Source organism: Vigna unguiculata, chromosome 5 (assembly GCF_004118075.2).
Source record: "Vigna unguiculata cultivar IT97K-499-35 chromosome 5, ASM411807v1, whole genome shotgun sequence".
Taxonomy (NCBI): Eukaryota; Viridiplantae; Streptophyta; class Magnoliopsida; order Fabales; family Fabaceae; genus Vigna; species Vigna unguiculata.
The window spans coordinates 17,025,352-17,044,141 of record NC_040283.1 but is presented as its reverse complement, the minus strand read 5'-3'; the positions used below and the strand labels follow the sequence as shown (position 1 = coordinate 17,044,141).

General features: G+C 35.9%; 1 protein-coding gene across 2 annotated transcripts; it reads left to right on the top strand.

Annotated features, from left to right (window-relative positions):
• Nucleotides 1-921: 921 nt before the first annotated feature.
• On the top strand, nucleotides 922-13,638 carry LOC114183737 (glycine oxidase-like). 2 transcript variants are annotated; one of them, XM_028070861.1, is made up of 10 exons: nucleotides 922-938; nucleotides 1,103-1,352; nucleotides 2,296-2,445; nucleotides 6,005-6,219; nucleotides 6,374-6,444; nucleotides 6,542-6,704; nucleotides 6,999-7,170; nucleotides 7,586-7,744; nucleotides 7,867-7,955; nucleotides 13,387-13,638. In XM_028070861.1, the coding sequence occupies exons 2-10, from the start codon at nucleotides 1,181-1,183 to the stop codon at nucleotides 13,489-13,491; spliced, it is 1,296 nt and encodes a 431-aa protein (XP_027926662.1). In that variant the 5' UTR covers nucleotides 922-938; nucleotides 1,103-1,180; the 3' UTR covers nucleotides 13,492-13,638. The 2 variants fall into 2 exon arrangements, with proteins under 2 accessions (XP_027926662.1, XP_027926664.1); XM_028070863.1 differs by having other exon boundaries at nucleotides 923-938; nucleotides 13,399-13,638.
• The last annotated feature ends 5,152 nt before the right edge of the window (nucleotides 13,639-18,790 follow it).

The following is an 18,790-nucleotide window of genomic DNA, read 5'->3' as shown; positions in this document are numbered from 1 at the left end:
ATCACCATGTAATACATCAAGGGTCATCAGTTAATGAATCCACAATTATCATGTTTGTGAGGTGGGGTTATGGACCAATTATCCTAGAGCAATTTTATTAGGATTAAATATACTTTTCATACATGTTGTTAAGGTCTTCTAATACACTAAAAATGGTTTATATGTGGACTTCCTTAAAAGAGAGCTGTAATTATACTATTATTCAAAAAGTATCGGGCATGTCACCAATTAATATGTCAGTGGTCACCAGTAATTCAATCCAAAGTTTACATATATGTAATGATCACCAGTAATTCAACCTGCCACCACACACAACCATCGAGCTGAATCAAACTAACGGAAAGCAACAACAACCCTAACACCACTCCAAGAACAATAAAAATCTTGGAACGAAATGGGATTTCGTTTAGGGTTCAAGAATAACACCAAAACTTGGAAATCTCGTCTTTCGTTTAGGGTCCAGAGCCTATGTCAGCAGCTCCTCGTTGTAGAAATCACCAATGCCGATTCAACATGAGTTGAAGAAACCGTTGCAGCCTCCATTGGTGGTGTAAGAATCGAGGTGACCTCTGATTATGAGGAGAGTTTCATTCACAGGATGACCCTTGCAAACTAGGTACGTGTTCTCCATGCATAACGCCGACTTCAACCTCTCGAGTCACATTTCGTCTTCTCCATCCTTTGTTCGTGTTCTACAGAAGAGAGAAACTCTAATTGTTTAGGTGTGGTTGAACATTTTCTCCCTTCGCTTTTCACCCGCTCCCACAATGTCTTTGCAAATCAAAACACAAATTAAAAAATTAAATACACATCAACTACCAGGTTACAAAATAAGAGAAAGGACGTTAGAATATCATTTTTCTTATTATAATTATTTTCATTCTGAGCACGCCGACTCCATTCCCAGAATCTGCACTTTTTGTTTTAGTGGCATAATGGTATATTAAATTTATAATTGCCTCTTCAGTGCATGAAAATGCTATTAACCTAAATAATAATTTAGCCTTTTAAAAGTAGATGAACGGTTAATTTTATTTCTATCATTTTCTTTTGTCGGTTACATATATATTTCTTCCCTGTTCACTGCTGTGATCTTGTACAGTGAGCAGACAGAGGAACACTTAAAAGAATAGGAAAATGAAGAGTGAAGAATGGCGATCGAAAAGCAAGCAGACAGAAGATGAGTGAGAGTGCGAGCAACGAAGTTGTGGCTATGGCTGACGCCTATGACGTTGTGATAGTGGGAGCTGGCATCATTGGGTTAACCATCGCTCGCCACTTCCTCATCTCTTCCGACCTCTCCGTCGCAATTATCGATAAGGAAGTTCCTTGTTCTGGTTCCACTGGCGCAGGTATACCAACCTCCATCTCTTATTTCCCCTCACCTTAAATCTAATCAATCTACTTACAATACTAAAAATTCACTTTAATCTTGTAAAAATTAAACTTTTATTTATTTACGTATAGTAATTTCATAATTTAAGAAGCGGTTGATTAATATAAGATTTTTAACATGATATGATTTTTTTTTAAATACCAAATTTTAACAAAAGTATGCCTACGTGTACATACATGCCTATACAAAACTTATTTAATAATATTCTTTAGAACTGTTGAAAAAATAATTCTTATACAGGTTTTTTATATAATTTTTAAACAGATGTAATAATTTATCTCTGCTTTATCGAATTTTATATGATAATTCATGATAATTCCTGCGATATAAGTCATGAGCTTAAGTTATAATTATTGGGTTAAAAAAAATAATTTTTGACACATTCAACCCATTTATGGCATGTGTAAGCATTGGTATAATTACAGAGTGCAGACCAGTATTCACACTGTCTGTAGGTGATGACAATGAAAGCCCATAATAGGTGTTCGTGTGTAGCTCCCATACTATTATTTCCTATAATTCACATATAAGTATTCTGCGTTTAAACTTCAAAAGGTAGTGTTATAAAATCATAAATAACTATTTATGATATATGTAATAAAAAATAATAGTAATATTGTACCATAATGAAAAAAAATAGAATTTTTTCGTTATAAAATATCTCAAGAAATAAATGAGATTGCTACTATTTCTATTTGTAGACAATAAAAAAGTGATTTACATTGAAAATGGTTTATAACTTAATTTGTTTTACCAATGTGAAAGAAGTATGTTGGTAATTGTATATTTTGAAAATGATCATTGTATCTAAGCTTCTTTCTTGGAAAAAAAAAAAAAACTCTTGAACAACGGTCATGAGCTTTTCCAAAGGTATAATGATAAATTTGAGCTGGTTTTAGGACAGGGATATTTGTGGATGATATACAAAACCCCTGGGAGTGCTATATGGGATCTTTCTCAGAGGAGCCATCAACTTTGGAAGATGCTGGCACACAGCATAGAAGAGCAAGGCTTGGATCCTATGGTGGAATTGGGCTGGAAAAAATGTGGTATGTGGTATGTAGTTCTATGTGTCTACAAATTTCTTTGTTTCACCTGCCATTTGGAAGGGAGACATTCAAATGTATCTCAAAATTTGAAGCTGCATATAAAATTTTGCATCTTTAATTGTAAGCCATCAGTGCAGTGTGTGTCTGGTTGTGTTACAGTCATGGTTTTTCCTTTTACATGCAATTGCTTTCACAGCACCTCTATAGAGAGAACTCGTAATCTTGAAGTGCTGACAGTGGAAGAGATTATGTGAGTAAATGCAAAATAAAGTTTGGTGGGATTCAGGTGAGATAAAAATGAAGAAAAAGTTTTAAATGTCTTTAGAAGAGAATGTTTCACGATTACAAAAAAAATCCAACTGCTTGTGTAGGGCTAGAGAACCCTCTTTCTCATTCGTAACAAGTAATCATTATAAGTGCTCTTATTTACTCAAGAGGTATTCTCTTGGTAAAACAAAGAGTGAACTATGGATCTTCTCATACGTTTGAGACTCAACTTATTATTTATTTAATGACAAATAAATGATAAAGAAAAAAAAGGCATAACATTATCTTCATCATACTTAAAAGATATTCTCAAATTCTAATACGTTTTCTTGAAATGTTTTCTTCAATGCCTCAAGTCTTGATCTTAGCAATTTGAACTTATCTTTTGGAAGAGCTTTCGCCATTATATAATGTTAAATGTTCATCAAAACTGCAATGCTCTAATATGATTTCTTCTAATTTTTTTTTCTTCCTTGACTGCATGATATTTCACCTTGATATGCTTTGTTCTTCTATGTTGAATGGGGATTTTGTTATTAAGGTAGTGGTGGGTTTAAAGCTAACTTAATCCTATAAAATTTACTTTGTAAGGTGAAGTTTACTCCCACTTATATATTATAATTTGGTCTTAACTCTAATCTATGTGGAATTTTAACACATCCCCTCACATTGAGGACATCGAGCATGAAAATCGAGGGGTGTCCAATTGTTGGTGGCATGATACCATATTAAGGTAGTGAGTTTAAGCCTAATTCGTGGCTCCATAAGGTAAAATTTGCTCCCTCTTATATACTATAATTTGGTCTTATCTTTAGCCTATTTGAGATCTCTAATACTTGTGATTTTCCCAATTGACATACTGAGTGACTTCATTCTCATTCGGTGTAAAGACTTATTTTAGAAGGTAACCATTAGTTCTAATGTACTATGGCTATTGTAGCTTGTTTCAAATAAGGTAGAGCCTTTTAAAGTTTGTATACCTTTTTATCATTGGTTTGAAATTCCTCTCGCTATTTAACAAAAATTTCTTCCTCAAAAGACTCATTTAGAAAGGCTAACAAGACATCAAAACGAAAAATTTTCCAATCCAACTTTGTATCTAAGGTTGTCAATAATCTTATAGTATCATGTTTAACTAGAGGAGCAAACATATCATAATAGTTTACTTCATCCTCTTGAAAATACCCTTTAACCACCATTCTAGTGTAGTTTTTTTACAAATCCATCAAAGTTTAGTTTGGTTATGTAAATCCACCTTACCAATTACCTTTTTACGTTTGGTTCTATTCATGAGTTGCCATATATTATTCTTCTCAATCTTATGTATCTCCTCTTGCATGGTAGTCTTCTATTCTCCACTTTCAGCTTTTTTAGCATTGTCAATAGGTTTTGTTGTAGATTTCATATCGACTTGAGATAAGACAAATTCATAGTACATAAGTAGAAACAAACCTCATCTTACAAGTCAGTTTTGTGGGGTTGAGTTAGACTTATAAGTAGATGCAAACCTCACCTTACAAGTTAGTTTTGTGAGGTTGAGTTAGATTTAAAAGCCACGTCTTAAGAGTCTCAATTGAAGCTTTCTTCCATCTTCAATATACATCTTATGATGATCTGGTGCCCCTAATGGGTACTTCAATATCATAGTTTGATGTCTATTCATTTGAACCTTCCACTTCAGATCGTTCAATGTCAAATAGACTTTGCCTTGATGATAGATATCCTTCAGAGTCTTTATTTGTACCTCTAAAAAAGTACAAATTTCTAACTTATGATATCACTTACCTCTTACCTCTTTTTGCGTATGCATTAAGGGCATAATAGACATAACAAAAGTCTTTTAAAATTTTCAAGGAAGGTTTTCTATCAAACCATGTTTTGAAAGGTGTTTTTTCTTCTAAGGTCTTTGTTGACAATGTATTTTGCATAAAAACAAAGGTGTGTACTGGCCCAAAAAGTCTTTTAAATACCATTTTCAAATACCAAACATTTGGTTAGTCACTGTTTAAGACCAAAAAGTCTTTCACTCCATTTTGTTGAGGATTCACCAATGCGGTCAGTGTTGTCTTGGAAAATTTTTTATTTTCTTCTAGAGAGGAGATTCTTTACTCAAACCTTTTAGGAAGGCAGACTAAGAGTTTTTCTACCACCATTGATCACTATCACTCAGTTTTTCACCATGCAACCTTATACATGAGACCACCTTTAATAGTCTGTGAATGAACTCTTGGACATTTCATTGTACTTCATTCTGACACTTTCAAACTCTTATATTTATAACTTGCATCCTCTTTGTTCTATCACTTCCTTGAAACTCCTCCTTCAACTGATCCCAAACTTCCTTGACAGTTTCTAGAGTAATGATTCTTGTATGATGGCAAATGCTTTCCCTTTGCCATTTCTTCATTGGGACTTTTGAGTTGTGTTATTGTTAAGTTTTCAAGTAATGGAATTTGAATACTACCATTTTAGCCATATCCTACACACTTTTGAGGTTTCAAGTAAGCCCTCATCTTTGCAACCCACATATGTAACTTCCCACAGAAAATGGGAGGTGAAGGTAACAAACTGTTAGAAGTTATTTTTATTTTTGAGTTTTCTGTTTAGAGGTTTTTATATATGTAAAAACAAAGAGTAAACTATAAGTATTCTCTGACTTTGTGGGAAACAATTTATTTTCATTAAATGAGCTATAAATGATGAAAAAAAGAACCATTAGATGGTAAAATCACAAGATGGTAGCTTGTCATATTGAAGAAATACTCTCAAATTATAACTAATAAGTACATTTAATTTTGTAGGGAGTATTTTAGATGTCTTCTTTTTGTTTGATAGAATGCATCAATGACACATGTGTTCTTGAAGTGTAGGGAACATTGTTCAAAGCCATTCCCTCTTCTATCAAGCAGATTTTTTGGTGCCATGTGGCTACATATCTAAACATTTCCTAAAAGCACTTTTTTGACATCAGAGAACCTCTAATTTGTATGTAAAAAGAGAGATCACTTTCTGTAGATCATGCTGATTTCCAAAGAAATGTAGATCTGCCTGCATAATTCTCTGGGTTAAGAATGATAGAAATTATTATATATGCTATCCTATGATTGTGAGCTTGAGATGCTAATTGGTTGCTATGGATTATCCTGAAACAGTTAGGGTGTGTCTATTGAATCTTCAATAAGTGTCATATGATATGCAGTATGCATAAGGCATTGATATTTATAATCATGGAAATTTAGAGCTCTTTTCCCTACGATCATAACAATGGTGTGGCATATCTTTTGATCTACAGGGAGCCTATTAATTGGTAGAACTGAAGAAGAATCAGACATGCTAAAGGGGTGGGTGAAACAACTTTGTGAAGCTGGGTTGAAAGCAGAGTACCTAAGTAGCAGTGAACTGATTAGAAAGGAACCTGATCTGTTGGTTGACAAATATAGTGCAGCTGCATTTGTACCAGATGACTGCCAATTGGATGCTCGTCGGACTGTTGCATATATTGAAAAGGTTTTGTATTCTTGGTTCATTTCTCCTTCCCTATCTTTTGCTTGCAACATGTAAATAATTATTACAGTGTACATTTTTCTTTCTACCATAAACTTGCAACATAGCTGGTATATGACTTCGGACTCATAGTTACAAATTTACTGCTGTTGTGTAGGCTAACAGGAGTTATGCAGCAAAAGGAAGATATACTGAATTTTACAATGACCCAGTGAAACGCTTCATCAGGTTTAATTTTTTCCCATTCTTTGGGTTGCACACTAACTCTGACACTGAAAGCAGTGAAACAAATTTTGTTTTTTGCTTTGCATCATTCTGTGGTTAGGTCAGATATCAATGGGGAGGTCAAAGCTGTTCAGACTTCCAACAACATAATATACAGCAAGAAAGCAGTTATAGTTGCAGCTGGTTGTTGGACTGGTTCTTTGATGCAAGACTTGTTTAGAAATTGGGAAATGGATTTACATGTTCCTGTAAAACCCAGAAAGGTGTGTTTATATACAGTTTTTGGAATTTTCATTCCTGACAATCCATTCTGTTTCTTGCTTGGAACCAAGGGAATGTGATGTATTGCTTTTGCATTATTATTTATTTTCATTTCAAGAAGCTTATGACTATTGTTTACTTGAACTTTCGGTTTAGAGCCTCTAGTTTTGGGTTTTCTGCTTCCATTTTAGTCTTGTCTTTGGGTATCTTAGATAGACTTCTTTATTTTTAATTTGTAAAAGGTCTTTCAGTAGATTCCTACATTCCTTTTATACATTCTTCTGTTTGGTGTAAAGGGCCATCTACTCGTGCTTGAGAATTTCAACTTCCTTAAATTGAATCATGGCTTGATGGAGGCAGCTTATCTCAAACATTCAACAATTTCTGGTACAGAATCGTCTGATCCTGAACAAAACTTATCTGTTTCAATGACAGCAAATATAGATGCAGCAGGGAATCTTCAACTTGGTAAACTTCTTTTCCATGACCCATATGCATCAGATGATTGCATATGTTGCTTTTGAGTTCTGACTATAATTTATACTGAATAATCTTTTGTATTTCAAAGTATTTCCTATCAAACAGTGTCTATGGTGGCTGTTATATGACTCATGGTTTCATTTGCATGTATACAAGATGGTGTTTTGTTGTTTATTGGGGAACAATGTCTTGGCGTTATTGAATTGTTCAGATGTGCTTTTGGATTGAAAAGTCTTATCTTTTGGATCAACATGACCAACCCTGTAATGATTTTCTTGATAAACAGCTATCTAGTTTTCATGAAACAGATAAACTTTTGCACTTGATGCAAATGCTTCTTTATTAGTTCAGAATTTTAGCAATTCTTTTACTTATTCAAACCAAAATCTTGTCTACTTTCTAGGGAGTAGCCGTGAATTTGTTGGTTTCAACACCGATTTGGATGAGTCTGTGGTAAGTCACATATGGAAAAAAGCTGGAGAATTCTTTCCCAAATTGAAAACGCTTTCCCTTTCAGATCTAAGTGCAAGTAGAAAAGTGAGAACAGGATTACGACCTTATAGTGAGTCACAATATCTCTTTGCTATCTTATGCAGTTGAACAACTGATACAGTATTTACATTTCCCAAATCTATGTACATAGAGACCATGTTATATTTGATTGCATAATCTTTTCATTGTCAGTGCCTGATGGAAAGCCAGTCATAGGGCCTGTGCCTGGCTTGTCAAATGTGTTCCTTGCAGCTGGACACGAAGGGTGTGGACTTTCAATGGTCAGTTCTCACTTCTCTGTTATACTAAATTCTTATGCATGTTCCGAGAAACAATGTATAAACACTTAAAATTATACTTTTCTTAAATTCAAAGTAATCCATACGTTAATTTATACGAAGGGTTAATTGATCCCTATAATACGATTTTGGTTTTTATCTCTTTCTCAAACTTTGATCTTGTTAGGATCCTATGTATGGATGCAGACCTTTTTGCTCACATAGTTCATTGTTTTGTGTCGTGACAAACAACAAATCATGTTGGATAAGTTCACAAGTTTTCCACATTGTTAGTGTGTAGGGGGTAACAGAAGATAAAAACCAGAGATAGAAATCATAATGCTTTATTGATCAACTCAATTGATACAGAGATAGAGACTTAGTTATATAGGGCTAAGCTCTGCAGAGAAAAAGGGAAAAACAAACCCTATAACGGCAACAACAGAAAACTAACTCAACTAACTCTAATACCCCCTCTCAAGGTGGGTTGTGAATATTGATTAAACCCAACTTGGAAACAAAAGCAGAAAAGGGATTAGGATGTAAAGCTTTGGTAAAAACATCAGCAAGTTGATGTTGAGAAGGAAGATGAGAGAGAACAATGAGCCCGTCAACTATCTTTGAACGAATGAAGTGGCAATCTACTTCAATGTGTTTTGTCCTTTCATGGAAGGAGGGATTCTTAGCAAGCTGGATAGTAGATTGATTGTCACAGAAGGTGGGTATAGGCAGTGGAATAGCCAGAGATAATTCGTCAGATATGTATTTTAACCACTGAATTTCACAGGCAACAGTAGCAAGAGCCCGATATTCAGCCTCTGTGGAACTTCGGGAGACAGTGGATTGCTTTTTGGATTTCCACGATATTAAGCAGTGGCCATAGAAAACACAATAACCGGTGACTGATTTGCGTGTTGTGCTGCAGGAAGCCCAGTCTGAATCGGAAAAAGCTTGAAGTCTATGAGGGTTATGAGCAGGATAAAACAGACCCTGGCCAGGAGCATTTTTGAGATATTTGAGGATGCGGAGGCTGCTTGTAAATGAGAAGTTCTTGGAGCTATCATGAATTGGCTGACTTGTTGAACAGCAAAGCTAATGTCAGGCCGTGTATGGGTGAGATATAATAACTTGCCAATGAGCTTTCGAAAAATCGTGGGGTCAGAGACAAGTTCTCCATCAGTGGTAGTCAACTTGACAGAGGGGTTGGCAGGGGAAGGGACAGGTTTGCAACCTGTTAAGCCAAAGTCAGAAATGATATCAAGACAATACTTCCGTTGATTAATAACCAATCCACGTTGAGAACGGGCAATTTCAAGCCCTAAGAAGTATTTCAATTCTCCGAGATCTTTGATATGAAAGTGATCATTAAGATAGGACTTAATGTGTGCAATGGTTTGAATATTTTTCCCAGCTATAACTATGTCGTCAACATATATTAAAAGAGCAGTAAAAGCAGCTGGTGTTTTCTGAACAAATAAGGAATGATCAGCGGAGCTTTGAGTGAAGCCAAAGTGTAATAGGGCAGAAGTGAGTTTGGCATTCCACTGTCTACTGGCTTGCCTTAAACCATATAAAGATTTATGAAGCTTACAAACTAAATTGGTGGAAGAATGGAGCAAACTGGGAGGAGGCCTCATATATACTTCTTCATCAAGGTCACCATTTAAAAAGGCATTATCAATATCAAGTTGATGTAAAAACCAACCACAAGATATAGCAACAGAGAGAAGAAACCGAACTGTTGTGAGCTTGACAACAGGTGAAAAAGTTTCAAAGAAATCAATTCCCTCGGTTTGAGTGAAGCCCTTGGCGACTAGGCGTGCTTTATACCTTTCTATGGAGCCATCAGCTCTGAATTTGGTTCGGTAAACCCATCTGCAGTTCACAACTTTCTTTCCTGGAGGGAGAGGAACGAGAGACCATGTTTTATTTCTTTCAAGGGCATCCAATTCAGCTTTCATAACTCTTTGCCAACAATCAATTTGATTAGCCTCTTTGAAGGAAGTTGGCTCATATGTACCAGAAAGTGAAAGACAAAAAGTTGTGTGAGATTGTGAACAATTAGAATAAGAAAGGTAAGAATGCAAAGGATAGGGAGTACTTGAGGTGACATTAGAGGAAGAAATGGTGGGACAATGATAGTCAGCCAAATAGTGGGGAGGCTTCTTGGAACGAGTAGAAACTCGTGATACACATTCAGTAAGCTCATCAGAATCATGTGATGCAGAACCAATATTAATAATATCATGCTCAGTGGGCTGGATGAAATCATGTGATGCAAATTCAATATTAACAATGTCATGTTGCTGTAAAGGAATACTTGAATTGTCATGCATTGGGGAAACAAAATTTTGTAAAGGAATGATACAATCAAACTGTTCAACAGTGGTATTTGTGTCTTGTGTGTTTGAATGAAGTGTATCATATGGAAAATGGGTTTCATAGAAAACAACATTTCGAGATATGAAAATGATTTTACTTGAAAGGTCATAAAGGATATAGCCTTTGGTACCCGGTTTAAAACCAAGAAAAATAGCTTTAGTTGCCCTTTTGTCAAATTTAGTGCGTCCAACAAGAATGGTGGAAGCAAAAGCCAAGCATCCAAAAACTCATAAATGAGTTAAATCAGGAGAGTGTCCATGAAGTAGTTCATATGGTGATTTTAATTTTAAAAAAGGAGTGGGAAGCCTATTGATAATGTGAGTGGCATGTTTAACAGCAAAAGACCAAAAACAGGTTGGAAGATGAGCTTGAAAAAGCAATGCACGACTAACATTGAGTAAATGTTGATGCTTTCTTTCAACAATACTATTTTGTTGAGGAGTCTCAACACATGTGGTTTCATGAAAAATTCCTTTTGTTGAATAAAAATCATGTAAAAGGAATTCTTTTCCATTATCAGACCGAATGTGTTGTAGTTTCAAATTGAATTGATTTTCAGTTTGCAGAATGAATGAAGGTAATATGGTTTTAACATCAGATTTGAGCTTTAAAGGATGAATCCATGTAAAATGAGTGAAATCATCAACAATAGTCAAGAAGTATTTAAAACCATCAATAGAAGATGTTGCAATGGGCCCCCATATATCTACATGAACTAATTCAAAGAACCTGAGGCTTTTTTTTGTACTATGAGAAAAAGGCAACTTCTTTTGTTTAGCAAAGTGACAAGTATCACAAGGTTGAACATAATCGAAATGTATATCAGTGTATATGAGAGACATGTGTTTCAAAATTTTGTTTGAAGTGTGTCCTAACCTAAGATGCCATAACATAGGCTCTTTATTGGAAACAACATTAGCAAACTGAGGTATAATACAACTAATATGAGAAACTGAATCACATGATTTCTGTTTGGCTGTACTGGAATGTTGAAGGTAGAATAAGCCTCGACACTGTTTAGCTGCACCAATCATCTGAAATGTTGATTTCTGCATGATAAAGCACATTTGTTCACAAAAAATAATCATGCAGTCAGTATATGAAAGGAGTTTAGGAATGGAAATAAGGAAGGCAAAAAAATCTGGTACGTACAAAACGTTTTTAAGAATCAAATTGCCAAGGTTAATTGTGCCAGAAAAGGAAGCAGTGACAGTGGTGTTATTAGGCAATTTGATATGTATAGGTGTGATAGGTGATAAAGATTTAAAAAGAACTTTGGATGGACAAATGTGATCAGTGGCACCACTGTCCAGAATCCAAGAGGAAGAGATGTCACCTGAAGGAGAAACAGAGATTTGCGTTGTGTTTACAGAAGCTGAAGCAGTTTTTGATTGTTGAAGAAGAGCTAAGATAGCTTGATATTGGTCCTTCGAAAAGGTAAACTGGTCATTCGTGTTTGCTTCAACCATTTGAGATTGTTGTGAAACTGTATCAGGATCAACTTCAGCCAAATTGGCAGAGGAGTTAACTCCAGAGGAGGCAGCACGACCAGATTTTTTTGTAGCCAGCAGGAAAACCAATGCGCCAGAAACAGGTTTCAATGGTATGATTTGTTTTCTTGCACTTTTCACAGAATTTAGCATTTCTAGGTTGCTTAGAATTTTGACTCCTGTTATTTCCATTTAATGGTTTATTGGAAGAAACAGATTTGGAAATCTCACCCGATTGAATAGAGAAAGCAGCTGAATCTTGAGGGGAACCAGTGGTGGCCATGGGAAGGAATTCTCTTTCATGCTGGAGAACCATGGAAAAGGATCTAACAATAGATGGCATGGGATCCATAATCATGATTTGAGAACGAACTTGAGAGTAATCATCATTCAACCCTCTTAGAAAACGAATAACACAGTCATCCTCCCTTTCTTTATGTAATTTTGCAAGCAAACCACACGAACACGATACGGAGCAGGTGCAAACAAGAACGCAACGATACAATTCTAATTCCTTCCAGAGAATCTTTAATCGGGTATAATATTTAGAAACACTAGAATCACCTTGTTTACAGTGCAAGATTTGATCTTGAAGATCTGCCACCCTGAATTTATCTGAATGAGAGAATCGGTCCTTAAGATCGATCCATATGTCTCGAGCTGTATCCATCCACATAACAGATTGCTTGATCGAAGCACTCATTGAGTGTATAAGCCAAGACATCACCATTCGATTGCAACGACGCCAGGCATCATGTAGGGAATCGGTGATGGGCGGACATAGAAGACTGCCATTGATGAACCCTTCCTTGTTCTTGGTTTCAAGAGCGACCATCATTTCTCTTTGCCACTGATGGAAGTTGTTTTCGGTGAGAACGGGTGAAACAAGGATGAGTGCTGGGTTTTCTCCGGGGTGGAGGTATAAGGGGTTTGCCGGATTTATGACATGATCCGGAGGGTTTTGGCTTGGGTGAGCCATGGTTGATCAGAGAGAAGAAGCAAAAAGACTGGAAAGGCAGAAACGAAGGAGGGTAATTACCAAACTGATACCATGTTAGTGTGTAGGGGGTAACAGAAGATAAAAACCAGAGATAGAAATCATAATGCTTTATTGATCAACTCAATTGATACAGAGATAGAGACTTAGAAAACTAACTCAACTAACTCTAATACACATGTCAACATCTTAAAAGTTCAGCGTAATTAACCATTTGTTACGTCAAAAAACAGTTAACATCATTGGATGTGTAGGATTGCATCCATGCATTTCTTTCTTAAGTAGGAGAACCTAACAACCTAATATGATCAAAATTTGAGATAGATAAAAAAACAAAATTACATTATAATTTAGGGAACAAAAATATAGTTAATCTTTATATGAATTTCTTCAAAATCTGTTTCTTAACTCAAAAAGTTTATAAATTTCTTGAATTGGATCCTAAAGTAGCTATATAGAATCAACTTACAGTGTATGATAATTTATTGCAAAATCACTTTGTTGCTTGTTAACACTAGCATGCACTCTGAACAAACATTTAGATAATTTTCTTCTGATTATGAAGAAATTATTGCAGGCTCTGGGGACTTCTGAAATGATAGTTGAGATGGTGCTGGGATATCCAGGAAAAGTTGATAGCACTGCTTTTGCTCTGCATAAAGTTGGTTAAAATTTGAAGAACTTATAAGTAATGGCTTAGAATGTGAAGGAATAAGGCCACTTGGAATTCTTATACATAATTTCTGACTGAGTTGTGTTGTGTTCCTGATGAATACACTAGTGACTTATCATTATTATTTGTCAACCTTAGACATCAGAACTTTCTTTAATTTTCTCATATTAACCCTTCTTTAAAGAAGATAATAACCATATGAAAGAGATTCCATAATAGAATTAGGATAAATTATACTTTTTTTTTTTCTCTAACTTATTTCTTTAACTTTTAAAATTTTTATTTTAATCTTTTAAGACTACTTTAAAATTGGCTAAAAGTTGAAACGTAAAGCTGAAATTATTTGATAAAACTAACTTAATAATGAATTTATTTTAAATTTCTTTATTTAATTTCTAAATAAATTAACTTTTAAGTAACATTTGTATAAAAAATTATTTTTGTTATAATTTAAAATAGTTCTCTCTTTTCTAAAATATTTTATTAAAAAATAAATAATACTAACAATAATGGAGCATTAAATCAATAATGTTTAGGAGTGTAACAGTAAAACAGTAATTCATAGTACAATAATAATTTAAAAAATTGTAATCATAAATAAAGTTTGAATATTAAGATTTATTATTTATTATTATTTCAAGAAATAAGATAACAAGATAAAAGCTTTATTTGAGTAGACTATTTAGAAACGTAAATATGAAGAGTTTATCGAAATAAGTTAAAAATTAAGAGCTAACAACACATTATATAATTTTATCTACGACTATAATTTAGATGAATATCTTATCAAATGTATACTAAGTTTGTAAAATGGTTTATTTTAATTTTTATTATGAAAATTTTAGCCTCTCAATATTTTAGACTTTAAATTAATCATAAATTAGTGTATATTGGTTAGATATTAATTTTTTTTATTAATAAAAAGTTCATCTACAAAGTCATATGATGTAAACGTGTAACAAGCCTTGACAAGTGAAAAACATATAATTTAAACATATATAATCATACACACATCAAACAAACTCTATCCTTTGATTCCATGCCACACGACCACCACCATGTTATCAATGTTTTACGCCTTTTGATGAATACCTCAAGATGCACTTGTTGTCACACCTACAAGCCACAACTTGTAGAACACGTGAGGGAACCTGCTACGGACCACACTCTGTAACACCAGGTGGAGTTCCCAATACGAACATAGTTCATAGTGTCCCAAGACTACCAAACTCGTCAGCTAACTACTGAGGAGGACAATCTTCTGGACCCATCCGTATGAGCTATAACTTGCACACTCAGACTGACAACACTCGCCAATCCGAGCCACAACTCAAGGATTTCTCGTGTTCATCCGTCATCCCGAGCCACAACTCAAGAGATGCTATTCTGAGCCATAACTTAAGGAATGCCACATGCTTAACCCTTATCCCGAGCCACAACTCAAGGGATACGTTCTGAGCCACAACTCAAGGAACACTCCACCAAGCCGGTCTTTAAGGTATAACCAAAGCCTTGTAGACCACGTACATAAAAAGCAAACAAGCATTCTACCTCTTTGTTATCGCCTGACGTTGCTCCAAAGTCGCCAAGAGAAATTCTGTTCCAGACCGCCTGGCGGGCACCACACACCGCCAGGCGCCACACGCCTTTAGAGCCTCTGATTCTACAACTATCGCCTGGCGAAACGAACCCTACCGCCAGGCGCCACACGCTTCCAAAGCTATTGTAATTGTAGTTATCGCCTGACGGTCCAAACCCCACTGCCAGGCGCTACACCAGTACAATGAATTGTTCTGATTTAGACACCTTAGATTAGATTTTGATCATTCTCAATGTCTTCACACACCTCGCATAATTACCAACACATAAGTCCTACTCCACGGTCCTGCAACTCACATATCTTATACCTTACTTTCATACTCATCGTCATTGATAGATTCACTCTCTTGACTACACAAGTCCCTTTGATTCAGCTTAGGACAAACCATATTAGTCAACTATAGGCTAGAGTCACAAACAAACTTGAAACCTATCACTGTGTTCAACTTGTTACATCAATCTCTACTCAATTACAAGTAACATACCAATTATACCTTACCTTAGAATTATAACACCTCTTCACCTTATGCGACTCCACCTCACAGCCCAACACTTAAATTAGATTATACCTCATTATTCAACAAGATTCTGGTTTATTTGGACCTCTACTACACTATTATTATATTCAAATCTTTTAACACAACTTAACAATTTAGAATTCCTTCTATTCTCACTCCATGTATTACTTAATCTTCCTAATATCGTAGCCAACATATTTCAACTCTACTTTTACATACCCAAAACTGCCCCACACAAACTCCTTATCTCGCTGCAATTCCAACTACTCAATGTCACTCATCTGGCATTTGGCAGTAAACATGGTGCCGCCAGGTAGTAGATACACATTCTGGAAATTTTACAGAATCTCCTGCACCTTAGAACCTTAAACTCACCATCATCATTGTTTTGCCAATTCATCAAATTTTAATATATAAAAAATCACTCTCAGTCCAATTCACGATAAAATAGATTCCTAAACCCAAGAACCCCCAATTATTCAATCCCTAAAACTAGAATATACCATAATATTCCAATTTCCCCCAATTAACTCATAATCACAACAAAATGTAACAATTTTTAGCATCCAACAATCAACCAACAGTTGCAACTCACTTTCCCCCCGATTAGAATCAACGCAGAAGCCCAAAACATAAAAAATGAGACAAAATTGACTCGTGTCGCTTGACGGGTTCTTATCACCGCCAAGCCCTTCATTCAAAAACCTAGAAATGGGGTAACGAGGTTGTGTCGCCTGACGGCCAATTCATGTTGTCAGGCGATTCTTATCAGGAACCCAGAATTCAACAGAAAATGACAAGCATCGCCTAGCGGCTTTGAAGACTCACTAGGCGGTTTCTGAAAATTTTCCAGAAACCCAGAAATTTAAGTGTTGACAGCAAATAATTCAGGCATAATCAGGCTATACATCATGCAATTAAATTCAAACTATAAAATTACGAGTTCCAGCTCCCCAAACTAAATGTGTACACATCCTTGAGTTCTTGATCTCAATTAACCTTAGCTCGTGATTCCTCCTTCAAGACTCCTTCTCAACTCTCACGTCTCTCTCTTTGCACGCACTCAACACAACCTCACCAACTCACTCTCAGTTTTTGTGCTAATTTTTTCTAGAAAACCCTTCCATTCTCAAGTTTTCAGCCATTTATTTCATTAAATTAATAAAAGGCTTAAATGGTCTTTTGGTCCTAGTTTAGGACGACTTTTTTCACTTTGGTCCTACGTTTGAAAATGTTTTCAATTTGGTCCTACTTTTGGTAATTTTTTTTCAATCAACTCCTTTTCATTAACTCCGTCTATATCGTTAACGGAACAGTGCTAGCGTGGGGATTTTGTGTGACGTGGATACTGTTCAGTGACGTGTCCGTTTGCACTGTGCTGAGCATTTAATTGAAATTGCGAATTCGTTTTAGGGTTAATATCTCATTAAATTGGGTTTAGGTTTAGGGTTATTTATATGGAATTGTGGATTTGGGGGTCGAATTAGGGATTTCGTCCTCGCTTTTTGAAATTGTGGATTTGCGGGTCGCATTAAGGATTCTGGCATTGTGGATTTCGTCGCTCATCTTTGGTCAATCGCTGCGGAGGGAAAAATGATTTCATCGTGAAGGTATGTCCTGCTTTAGGTTATTACTGTTTGTCAGAATTGATTGGGTTTAGTGTTAATGATTAGGGTTTTGTTTATGCATTCCATGGAATCTTTAAATTGTAGTTGCTTTTTCGGTGGTGCATTGTTTATTGTTTTCATTGGTGACCCACCATTTTTAATTGCTTGTGTTGTCGCTATCTGTGGTGGGGTGGGTTTCATGGTTAGTTATCGGTTTGTCGGTTTGTCGGTTATAGATGTAGTATTTGTTCCCCCATTTAAACATTGTTTACCATTTGCAGGTTTTTTTGTGTGTTTTTTGTGTGTTTCCAATGTCTGATGAAAGGTTTAAGGTTGTGGTCCACCACCGTGGTGAATTTGCTGAAAATGAGTGGTGTAAGTATGTTGGTGGAGAAACTACTCATTGGTCATGCGATCCTGCCACTGGAATTATTTTGAAATATTGGGGTCTCTTAAGGAAATGGGGTATCATAGCATAAAGGGGTTGTGTTATTGTGTAGATATGTTGTTGCACCCTTTGAATGATGACACAAGTGCACTTAATATGCTTCATATCACAAGGCATTATGGTGAAGTGCATATGTTTGTTGTGCATGGAGTTGATGAAGCCTAGGTAGATGATAATATAGTGGAACCTGAAGGAGATGCTGGGAGACCTATAGAGAGTGGAGAAAACAATCATGCTGTTAGTGAATTTGAGGTACTAGGAACTAAGATTGTAGTTTGGTCTACTCCACCTGAAGATGTAAGGTCTGCTCCACTTGAAGATGCTAGGAACGAAGAGACTGAAATTGGATCAGACAAAGATGAAGTGGTTGACAGTTTAAGGAGGTGTGCTTCTCCTTCTCCTGAGATTGTAGCTGACGATGTTGTGGGTGAAGGTACTGGGCATTTGGAAGAACAAGTGGGAGTTGAGAATGTGGGTACAGGTGAAGAAGAACTGGGAGTTGACAATGTGGGTACAGGTGAAGAAGAAGTGCGAGTTGAGAATGTGGGTACAGGTGAAGAAGAAGTTGGAGTTGATAATGTGGGTAATCCAGAAGTTGATAAAGGGTTGGATAATATTCCTGAAGGTGATAAAGGGTTGGATAATGAAAGGGATTGTGATGATGAAAGGGTTGAGATTGATAGTTGGATTGATTCTGATGCAGACTGTTTAGGAGATAGTGATGGAGAGGACTAGGGTTGTGGTAATGGAGGTACTGAAGGCGTAGTTGATGTAGAAATAGATGTTGATTATGGTCAAGGTTTGGGGTCAGGTGAAGTTGGTCCTAGTTCACAAAACCATTATAGTGAAGACAGTGCAAGTGAATCAGAACATGATGGGATGAGTAGAGATAGAGGACTGTCTGATAATAGTTGGGAGTCAGAAGAGTTGTGTAGCATTGAAGGCAATGCTAGTGAGACAGGACATGATGGGATGAGTGGTTATTTTGGTACATTTAAGAAACCAAAGTCTATGGCTGATTACAGATGGGAGGTGGGGACTACCTTTGTGGACAAGGAACAATTTGTTGATGGTGTAAGAACGTATGCTGTTCATGCTGGTAGGAACCTGAAGTTTGACAAAAA

Excerpts from the sequence above, each read along its gene's own strand:
- LOC114183737 (XM_028070861.1), top strand. The coding sequence starts at position 1,181 with ATGAGTGAGAGTGCGAGCAACGAAGTTGTGGCTATGGCTGACGCCTAT. Across the intron at positions 1,353-2,295 it reads TTCTGGTTCCACTGGCGCAG|GACAGGGATATTTGTGGATG; the intron begins GTATACCAACCT and ends AGCTGGTTTTAG. Across the intron at positions 7,956-13,386 it reads AAGGGTGTGGACTTTCAATG|AAATTATTGCAGGCTCTGGG; the intron begins GTCAGTTCTCAC and ends CTGATTATGAAG.